This window comes from Ylistrum balloti, unplaced genomic scaffold (genome assembly GCF_031769215.1).
Source record: "Ylistrum balloti isolate Yb309-2 unplaced genomic scaffold, AGI_CSIRO_Ybal_v1 Utg370740, whole genome shotgun sequence".
Classification (NCBI taxonomy): domain Eukaryota; kingdom Metazoa; phylum Mollusca; class Bivalvia; order Pectinida; family Pectinidae; genus Ylistrum; species Ylistrum balloti.
The window spans coordinates 161,283-172,393 of record NW_026782436.1 but is presented as its reverse complement, the minus strand read 5'-3'; the positions used below and the strand labels follow the sequence as shown (position 1 = coordinate 172,393).

The following is an 11,111-nucleotide window of genomic DNA, read 5'->3' as shown; positions in this document are numbered from 1 at the left end:
AGAAATGTTTTCTGACGTCTAATCGAGAATGTTTCTTATACAATTTCTTGGAGTGTCCCCTTGTTGTAGTGGAGGATGCCATCTGGAATAGGTTTTCCGTAACTCTTGTATCATATTTATTATTTATGACTTTGAAGGTGTGAATGATGTCTCCCCTCATCCTGCGATGTTTTAAGGTAGTTTTTTTTGATAAATTTTGTTTCGGTAAAATCTTCTTATTCCTATAAATTCTACGTTGCATAACGTGAATAACTTGCTGTTTCAGTGGCCATGGTACATTTTTGTTTCTTTTTAACTCCAGCAATAATCTTTGTTTCCTGAATCAATATCAGTCCGGCTTTTTGCTTATGTTTATGGCAGACTTCCGGATTAGTTTTTGTTTACTTCCGGTTTACTCCTGTGCCGTTTGTGTGCAATAGTTGTCTTAAGTGATTCTTGGACGTGTATGTAAACAGATGTCTACGACTTAGACCACGTATGTTATGTTTCTTCCTTGTTTTGGTATGTTTTATCTTGTTTTGTAGCACAGTCGGGATTTAGGGATTTCTTCAACAACCAACCGAACCAGACGATGTCATTCCATAATTGTTTTATTCATAGTACATGTATGGCTTTCGAAATACCTAAAATAATACAAATATTATAGTATTACGTAACATGGTAAAACTCTTATAAGAATGCATCCTAAAGCAAACACACTTACGCACAACACATGGTGACATTCACATTCACGTTACTGACAATACATATTTGCTCTGTAGTACATAACTGAACAATTACTATAATGCGTAGCTTATTACAAATATGCTACACAATACTTAAATTTACATGTGACATAAATTACCTGAATCAAGATCTAAAGAGAAATAGTGGATTACATATCGTACTCTAAAGAAGATATTGTTCTCGTCCTGATCAATCAGGTGGAAATAATTGAATTGCTGTTTTGAAATAGATAAATAAATATCTTTATGAATAATTTGTAAAGATATGAACAATTTGCAACATAAATGCAAGACTCACCCTGTGTATGGCACGACGGACATCACAGTAATTTTAGATGAGGTTAACATGTTTTTCCAGTTCGAGCCCAAAATCAGAATTTATAAAGGCAAGAAAGGTTAGGCGGGAAAAGGAAGATAGAATTTAACAGCGTATGTCACAGGTCAAGTGGTCAATCATTGTCAAGAACATGTACAATATGTAACCAACAATAGTATGCCTATTCAGGGCCTGCTAGATGTATACCTTGCACAAAACAAAAGTAACCGATGCTTACGCGAATGGACACAAATAAAAGAGAAATATAATAACTAAAACAATCACATGTATTACAGAGTGCATGTTTGGTTATCGCGCCACGGGAAATCGGTATGGATGATGTGATATTTGAGGAGAAACTCATAGGTGTGACCCATCTCTTTATAATATGATGACGCTGTTTAGACTGACAGACAATAGTTGATTTGCATTTCGGAATTACATAAGCGGCATTTTTGTAACGATATAGGGAACGCACGACAAAACTGCACTTCCGGTTGGGTCTGACATTCCAATGTAAACATGGTGAAACACTGCTGTTGGGGTGATTGTCGGAGTGACGACCGCTACAGAAATGCAGATCATATGCAGGACGTGTTCTTCATACCGTTTCCCAAGCCTAAAACACAGCATGAAAAATGTAGATTGTGGGTTTCCTTGTGCGGGCGTAAAAACTGGGGGGTTACCAATGTAAACAAACACTCTTACATATGCAGCAAGCATTTCTTTGGAGGAAACGGTCCTACCATTGACCATCCCAATCCTTTGCCGGCATCTGGTACGGCCATTGATATAAAACGAGCACAGAGAAGAGCTCGACCATACCCCAGGTCCAGATCATTGCCAGCATCAGTGATAAAGAAATGTAAGTATTAGCGTTCAAATCCATAACAATACACATGTAAGGTAGAATATAGTCCGAAGCCGAAGGGTTCTGACATTTTTTTTTTTTTTTTGGGGGGGTGGGGGGGGGGGGGGGGGGGGGGTGGGGAGGTTGCTCCAAAATTCTGCTAGTGTGGCTAAAATAATCTAAGCAAACATATACAGGTATACTGGACAAATATTACTAGTCCTATAATATATGACTTAACAATCCTGTCATAATATTTAACCTTTATTTTCAGATTTTTGACATTTACCATTTACTGCCGAATGTTTAATATCAAGACAGAATTGTGAAGTCATATATTATAGGACTACATGTGAGACATCAGTTTTATGAATTGTAACTGGGAATAAAATCCACACATAGCTACATATTACACAGTTCATTATCATTAACTTAAAGAACCTTCAAACCTTGCCTCTCCAGAGTCATGTATTTTGAGGTAAAATATACACTTTTCAAGTCAATTCAGAGTTAAATAATGTGAAGTACTTTGGTACATTTCTATAAAAGGAACATCACTACTTGTAGGTAATCATTTATTATGTTTAATTAATTGATGTTGTGATTAGTTAATACCTGGTATTTAGAATATCAATATTGAATTTGTTACAGGCCAAATTGACGACACCAAACTGATAATGCAGCAGGAAAACCACAACAATTCATTCAGTATCTTGAGTAAGTCTTAAGAATAGGAAACAACAACTCACATGATTATTCAGCTGAATTCTATCAATTTTATTATTTCTCCTTGGTTATTGCTGGTTGTATCAAACATGTTGTGTATATAACAACTAAGAAATCTTCTGTAAAATATCAACAATTTGATCATGTCTCTTCGCCATAATAAATATTCCTTTGCTACAGGTGACCATGCCTACACTATTCAACCCGGAGGTCCAGGAGAGAGAGGTACACAAACAGATAGTGTGGAGACCAGAAATTTTGGCACTCAGACAGATCTTACTATCAACTGCTTAAAGAACTATGACGATCAGCAGCTTCAAAATGAAGGCCTAATACGTCGACACCTGACAGTAACTAATGTAACTAAAGATGACTCCTCATGCAAATTTTACACAGGTTGGTTTTAGTTAAAGTTGCACAGTGCATTATTAATTAAAGATTCAAATATCCTTTTTTATGTTTCTGAAGAGAATAATAAGTACATTACCTGTAGGAAAAGGCATTCATATTCCAAATGACAGCATATTATGAGTACTATTTGCCAATGCTGTTGTTTTGGTGACGAAAAACATACGTCTCCTTCCCAAGCAAAAAAATATATTTTACCTTTGACCTAAAGGTCAAGGTCAAAGTGACCTTTTGTAAGTGCAGCGCACATCTCCTTTAGGTGATGCAACTACATACTGGGCTTGGGCAAAATATTATTTGAAGAACCAGAACAAGAAAATGTACTTATACAATATGTCTCCCTTCATTTAAAGGGGAGACATAATTAACTTTTTACTGGGATTATGTTGAGTTTTGTTTATTGCTCTTTCAGGGTTGTCAATCGCATTGCTCTCACTGGTGTTTGGATGGCTAAAAAATAAAGCTAAAAACATGACCTACTGGTGTGGAGCAGAAACAAATAAGGACAAAGTTGAGGTAAATTAATGAAAACAGTGTACATCTACCCACAAATGTAATTAAAATTTTAAGGATCATTTTTTTACAATGGAAATTAGTATTACTGAAATTAAGGATTATTTTTAAGACTACAATTACAGGTTTTATAACAAAAATAATAAATGCACACAGCTAACTAATCAGCTGCAGCACACAATTAATAATTTCTATTTCTAATTTAAGGTATCAAATGTTGGAAGACCAAGGTCTCTATCATTATGGGAGGAATTCCTTTTGGCACTTCTGCGACTAAGAAGAGGGTATGACAACACCACACTGGGACAGATGTTTGGTATATCAGCAAGTTCTGTTAGCCGGATATTTTTTACATGGATGTGTCTCATGTCCCGTGAGCTAAGGTTTTTAGTGTGTTGGCCATCTAGGGAACAGTGTAGAAGGAAGTTGCCAAAGTGTTTCAAGTGGTTTACTCGCACAAGGTGTGTTATAGATTGCACAGAGTTTTTCATACAGAAACCCAGTATGCCTTCCTCTCAACAGATAACCTGGTCCGCATACAAAGATCACAATACCTTAAAAGTGTTAATGGGAATAACCCCCACAGGATCATTCAGTTTTGTATCTGGGGCTTTTACAGGTAGCATATCAGATAAAAACATAGTTCTGCAAAGTGGCTTTCTGGAAAAGATAGAATATGGTGATGACATTATGGCTGATCGGGGTTTCCTTATCCGAGGAGAGCTTGCCTTAAGAGGTGCTACACTAAATATGCCACCATTTGCCATGGGAAGACAACTCTGCAGCAAAGCAACAACAAAAACTAGGAGGATTGCTCATGCGAGAATTCACGTTGAGAGGGCAATAGGACGTTTAAAAAACTTCAGTCTACTTCAAGGGGTCTTAAATCTGAAACTGAAAAATGTAATTGATGATGTTATTTTAGTTTGTGCAGCACTGTGTAATTTGGACAACCAACTTGTAAAGTAGTGGTCATGTGTGATCATTATGTGCAGTTAACTTGCTGATAATTACTGTAAAACAAAAGCAGTCCTTAGTTATGTCAGGAAAATGTTAAAGAGGCACTCCTTTGTTTGAAATGATTTTAGGTTGTAAAAATGAAACTTAAAGGAAAATTAGTATTTTTCCACAGTTGTAAAAGTTATTATCTTTACATTATTACTGCAATTTCACTCTCAAGTTAATCTAAAGCTTTCATGTTTTTGATGTCCGAATGCAGGAATGCCCCTTTCACTGATTTGTAGATTTAATTACCAGGATGTGTCAATCTCTGGTTCCCAAATGATTATCAGTAACATTTTTCATAAAGTTTTTACAGCATTACTTGTTTGTCAAAAAGATCATTAGACAATCTATATATAGAGTTCATTTTCCTGGTTGAGCTTTACAGTGTGTCAGCTTGTATTTCAGAGATCAAAGCACTTAACAAGTTTTGTTCAAAGTAAGTTTTCACCTTGTGAATCATATTTTCAAAGAAGATTTGGTCGAATTCACAGTGAGCAACATGGATGCCTTTGCGAGTGTAAATAACCAAATCAGTTGAAGAGAGTTCCAGAATACCCATTTGTGCCTGAATCTGATGGAAATAGTCACTTTTCTCTGCTACCACCCATTTCCCATCAATAAGTTCACATCCTTTATGTACACCTGCCATCTTTGGATTTTCATTTCTTAATGAATAAGGACATTTAATTTCAATATTTTTGTCTTCATGAGATGGATTCTTACATTTACAGGAGAAAACACCATCACTGCTGCAACCTATATAACATGTACAAGGATAAACAGTTAGGCCTTTTTGGGTGATTTTGCATCCTAAATGCTTCCTTCTGTTTGCTCGCATGTACAGATCACGACCCTTATGCTCAATTTCTTGCCCCATTCAAGAGGTGCTGGATCAATATCATCATCACTTGCATATTTACCAAGTAAAGATTTGAGTAAGGATGGTGGATTTCTGTTGTTGTCAATGGTGTCACAAACTTTTCTGAAACTTGATGCAGTAATCATACCAATACGGAAAGCATTCCACGTTTTGTTTTGGACTTGACCAATAGTTGCCTGTTCAATGTATTCTACCTGATCAGATGACAATGTTAAACAACCTGGTTCTTGTTCTAAGAAACCCTTGCAAAGGTGTGTAGACGTTACACTGTCTGTGTTAACTTCTTGATCAAGATATTGCTTCACATTTTGTCTGATAGAAAGTTTCATACATTTTTCATCAAGTTTTGTACATGTACCATTTTTTTCATCTGGGTCATCCAAAACAAGCAAGTCCAATGCTTGAGCATTTGGAGAAATCTGTGGACCAACAGAATTTAGTACAATCAGACAACCCAAAGTAAGAATGGAATCGATAACAATACATTTCATAACTTGGAGTTCAATAAGCAGTTATTATCAGGGACTTTTGTTCAGCTTTACATTTACTGTAGGTCTATAAGAATATTTACCAGTTCAAATTTAGTAATTGAGCATTTCAAAATGTTTGAATTCTTACTTGTTCTTTTCATCTTAGAGAGAAGTAAAACAAGGGAAAACATTTTACTACTGTGATTTTATATGATACCTCTTTGAGGGATTGTGCAAAAGATGTTATCTGATCCTGAGTAGTAATGTCCCTCTGACTGCGGATTCTGGGATCATATGAAGCAGTTGACACACTTTCATCACTTTGATTCAGACTGCTGTATCTACCATATAAAGAGAGATTACTTGATACAACCTCTGCTTTTTTGATACATATGTACTTTGTATCTTGCGTTAAAATAGAATGTTTTTGTTTTTTTTTTTTTTTGTGAAATGATGTCATATCAAAATTATATTGAATAGAAAAAGAAAAACCTGAACAGTACTGGTAACAAAACGTAGTTCAAAATCCCTGACATGATTGATACATGTAATTTATTAAATTGTTTTTGTGAGTTTTCCACAGTGATTCTTTTTTCAATAATTGAATAGATACACATGTACATTCTCATATTATTGTTCCCATCATGTGCGTGCAACAGGAATTGGCAACTTTAACTTATATTTACTTTTACATGTACATGTTATTTGAAAGTGTAATTTTTTGTTGAATACACTCACTTGGCCTTTACCACTTTCAGCTTTTTAACCGGTACAGGATTATCATGAAGGTGAGGCCTTTTTGCCCACTGGTTTTCACCATCAGTTACAGACTTCTGCTCAAAGTTTTCTAACTCATATAATGCAGCAGAAACATGTCGGCATGCTCCATCTGCCCTGTAAGCATGTAATAAAGTATTTTTTTTTTATCAAGATCAGTACCAACTATTGATCAGTTGTATTGGAAATGATATTGGCCAGGGAGATAAATTGGTTTTCAGCAGAAAATTTAGCTTTACACACAATGTATATATCCATTTATATTATTTTTCCTGAGATTCATGCATTATTTTGCCAATGTATTTGTTGAATTTTCACCATTGATTTAAATACACATGTATTGTCTGTAATACAGTGACTGTATATGTGTATTTTCTTTGCCGTAAAAAAATGTATATAAACGTTCACTGATGACAGCTTCTGAAAGTTTATATGTAGTTTTACCACTTTGGATGCTATTTCAAATAGAATTGAAATAGAAATAGAAGTGAAGTTTGAATAAGACGAGAGCAGGTCATAGAACAAAATTATTTTTTATTATCTGAATCTTGTTGACTAATTGTAAGCTTACCCTCCTGTACATGTACAGTATGCTGCTTTGACCTCACTATGTTCTTTTTCAATCAGAATCCAAAGATCATAGTGTTTTTTATTGAGGTAAGTCACTTCTCTCTGTGTTGGTTTACATTTAGCTTTAAACAGACAAACTGGATATGACTCCAGCTCATTGAACAACAGTTCTTCAATGTGACCGTCAATAAAGAGTCTGTAATCGTCACAAGATTTGTATGCTTTGAGTTTCTTTTTGTCATAATCTGCCTTGCTGTTGATGAGGTAGTTAAACAAGTCATACAAAGAAAAATCTGGTATATTCGAAAAATCTGAGGTATAACCTGGTGCTGTAAACGGATTGTCGAACGGACAACCTACAGACCGAATTTTATCTAATGTAACCGTAGAGTCGTCTTTGCACGATAGACAGTCTGGGTCCACCGGTAAATTGAGTGTTTCTACGGCTTCACACAGGTTAACAAGCTTATTCTTTAAATTCCAGTGACAGATATACCTCTCCTAGACAAATACTCTTTTAACTCTGGTACTTTCAGTGAACTAAATCGGGATATCGACATTTTTCATAGGTTAGAATTCCGACCGGATTTGTTTACACTGGATACACGATTGGAATGTCGGGTGTCACGTGACTACTACTCTTCGGATTATCGCCCCTTATTTATATGGCGGTTTATGCAAATGTACTATTGTTTGTTACTTATTACGGTTCTTAGTCCAACTGTCAGGGTTTATGTGATAGATTCAAATGGAAATTTATTTTCTACTATTGTAAGAATAAATTGTGTTGCATTTTACTCAGGATAAAGAAAATCTTATAAGAAGTTAGTGGAAGTTTCAATGTTTTTTTAACTCTGGTAAATCTAATGCTAGTGGTGTTGCTATATGTACTAAAAATTATTAATACATATAGCAACACCTCTAGTATTCGATTTATCAGAGTTAAAGAAACATTCAGAGTTTAAACTTCACGGGCAAAAGAGGGATATTGCTGGTAATTTTGACTCTAGACATTTCAATTGAGGGAACAAGAGTCTTATTTATATATGATCCAAATCATGATACCCCTGATTTTTGCAATACTATTTCTGAGACTATGGATGATTTTGAAAACCGTTCTGTAACTGTTGTAATTTGCAGAGATATCAATTTAGTTTTGAATCCTGAGATTGATTATGACACTATGAAAAAATAATTAACCCTTAGGTTAGAGAAAAGGTATATGAAATTGTTGAAAATTATAGTACATGAGAACAGTAGAAGGAATACATGGAGAAAGAGTAATCCTATTAAACAGGCTAGGCTAGATGTTTTTCTTATTTCAAAGAGTATGTGACTTATTGTTGTAATTTTTTCCATACATGCATGTTATAAATAGATCATTCATTTAATAAAATTAGTGTAAAGTTCAACAATTTTAAGAAAGGAAAGGATTTATGGAAAAAATGATTCACTTTTACATGATTTAGATTATTTTAAATTGATCAAGACCTGTATTGATGCCATAAATGCTAGATATGGTTTACCTGTGTACAACTTAGATTATATTCGAGAAGTCTCAGATTCATACTTGTAATTTACTGTGCATGATCAATTGGTTTAAGAGGTTCTGTTCATGGAAATTTGAGGGGAAAACAATCTCATATTCAAGCCTCGTAAAAAAATAAATAAAAATTACTAGAGTAGATAGTCTCAAGAAATGTATACAGGAATTAGAAGATTAGGATGTTATTGATAGTGTTGAGATGGCTAATAAGAAAAATGGATCTTGGGGCAATAGGGCTACATAAAAAACAAGGTAATATTGTTAAGTATAGGGCAAAATGGATAGAGGAGGGTGATCCAATCACACTGTATATCTTTATGACATGTCCTTGAATTTTTGCACTGAGAATCAGAAAAAATCATAATATAAATGGTATAAATGTAAATGGTTTCCCAATACTTTTCTCTTAGTTTGGTGGTGACACTTTAATTCTTGATGGGTCTGAAAAATATTTACATGAACCATTACTGAGCTGAATTTGAAAATATTTCTGGCCTGAAAATGAATACTAGCAAAACACAGGTAAAATGGATTGACAGTAAGAAATATAGTACAGATACATTCTTACCAGAATTAAATTTACAATAGGGGAATGAGAAATTTACCCTACTAGGGATTTATTTTATTGTCAATCTAAACTAAATTAACAAAGTTAAAATCTCTGATTAAGACTTGGAGTAGAAGAATGCTGACCCCAACAGGAAAGAAACAACTTATAAAGTCACAATTCAACAATTTATTTATTGTCCTTCAAAATCCAAGCACTAATTTTATTAATCATTTGAATAAAATTCTCTGCAACTTTTGTGAAATGTGAAAAACAGTAAAGTAAAAAGAAATATTAAAATTAGCAACTATTTAAGGGTGGTTTAAAGATGATAAATATTTCAGATTTTATGATTGCACTGAAAATTTGTTGGATAAGGAGATATTTTATAAGTTCATGTACAAGCAAGTGGAAAGTTATATTTATGAGATTTATCAATATTGATATTGGTTTGAACAGTGAGAGTGACAGTATAAGTAAGTGTCAGGAAAAATAGAAAAATAAGTTTTGATGTGATGGGAAAAATTACTGATTTATAATCTTAAGGTAAAGGGTAGACAACTCTCTCCTCTAAAGACTTCTCTTTGGTATAACCCAAAACTGATTTTCTGTTTCTACAAAGGCTGGTTTCCTAAAGGTGTTAAGAGTATTTACTGATTTGTTAAAAGATGCAAAATTTATTACTTTCGACACGTTTAATGAATTTTCTGAAAATATGGCATAGTCACTTACTTTTATAGGTTTCAAGGAATTGTAAAATCTTTTAAGAAGAATATTGACCTGCATTTGATTAAGGACTCAAATTTTCCTTCGCCTTTTATCCCCTCCATTATAGAACTTTATAGAAATAGCTATAGGTAGAAAGAAATTGGCTGAACGGTTTGATTTTTAGCTCACCTGGCCTAAAGAGCAAAGTGAGCTTATGCCATAGTGCGGTGTCTGTCCTGCATCCGTCAATTTTTCATTTAAACAACTTCTTCTGAAATACCGAAAGGCGTAGAGTTATCATGTATGTCTGGAAGGTTCCTTTGATGAAGCCCAACAAAGTTTGTGAAAAGAAATGACCTTGACCCATATTCAAGGTCACAGAGGTAAAATGTGTGAAAACCTTTAAATGACTTCTTCTCAAATATCGGAAGGCCTAGAATCATTATATTTGGCTACTATGTTCCTCTTATGGTGTCCTACACAGTTTGCTATAAGAAATGACCTTGACCAATCTTCAAGGTCACAGGGGTCAAATGTGTAAAAAACGTTTAAACAATTTCTTCCGAAATATCGAAAAGCCTAGAATCATTATATTTGGCCAGTATGTTCTTTTTATGAAGTCCAAGAAAGTTTGCAAAAAGAAATTACCTTACCTTATTAGGGGTCAAATGTGTTAAACCTTTAAATGACATTTTTTGATTATCCAAAACATCTTGGATAGTGATATTATTCTAAAATAGTTTCTTAATAATGCCGGTAATATTTGAGAATAGAAATGACCTTGACCCATATTCAAGGTCACAACAGTCAAATGTGTTTAACCTTTTAACAACTTCTGCTTAACCAAAAGGCCTAAAATCATATTATTTGGCCGACAGTTCCCTTTATGGTTCCCACATAGTGTGTGAAAAAACTTGACCTATAAAATTTTTAAGGTCACTGGGGTTAAATTTGGCAAAATCATTAACAAATTCTGATTGACCAAAGGCAATCATATTTGGCCAGTAAAAGTTTCACAAAGGCTTATATACAAATATGTAGAACCTCCCAATGACTTATTAAAGGCATCA

The 11,111-nt window shown here is 34.2% G+C and overlaps 1 protein-coding gene across 1 annotated transcript; it reads left to right on the top strand.

Annotated features, from left to right (window-relative positions):
* The first annotated feature begins 1,550 nt into the window (after positions 1 to 1,550).
* On the top strand, positions 1,551 to 4,507 carry LOC132557918 (uncharacterized). The gene is made up of 5 exons (XM_060222447.1): positions 1,551 to 1,906; positions 2,543 to 2,608; positions 2,798 to 3,013; positions 3,438 to 3,541; positions 3,746 to 4,507. The coding sequence occupies exons 1-5, from the start codon at positions 1,564 to 1,566 to the stop codon at positions 4,505 to 4,507; spliced, it is 1,491 nt and encodes a 496-aa protein (XP_060078430.1). The 5' UTR covers positions 1,551 to 1,563.
* The last annotated feature ends 6,604 nt before the right edge of the window (positions 4,508 to 11,111 follow it).

Coding starts and splice junctions, on each gene's coding strand:
- LOC132557918 (XM_060222447.1), top strand. CDS start 1,564: ATGGTGAAACACTGCTGTTGGGGTGATTGTCGGAGTGACGACCGCTAC. Junction 1,907..2,542: donor AGCATCAGTGATAAAGAAAT/GTAAGTATTAGC, acceptor AATTTGTTACAG/GCCAAATTGACGACACCAAA. Junction 3,542..3,745: donor CAAATAAGGACAAAGTTGAG/GTAAATTAATGA, acceptor TTCTAATTTAAG/GTATCAAATGTTGGAAGACC.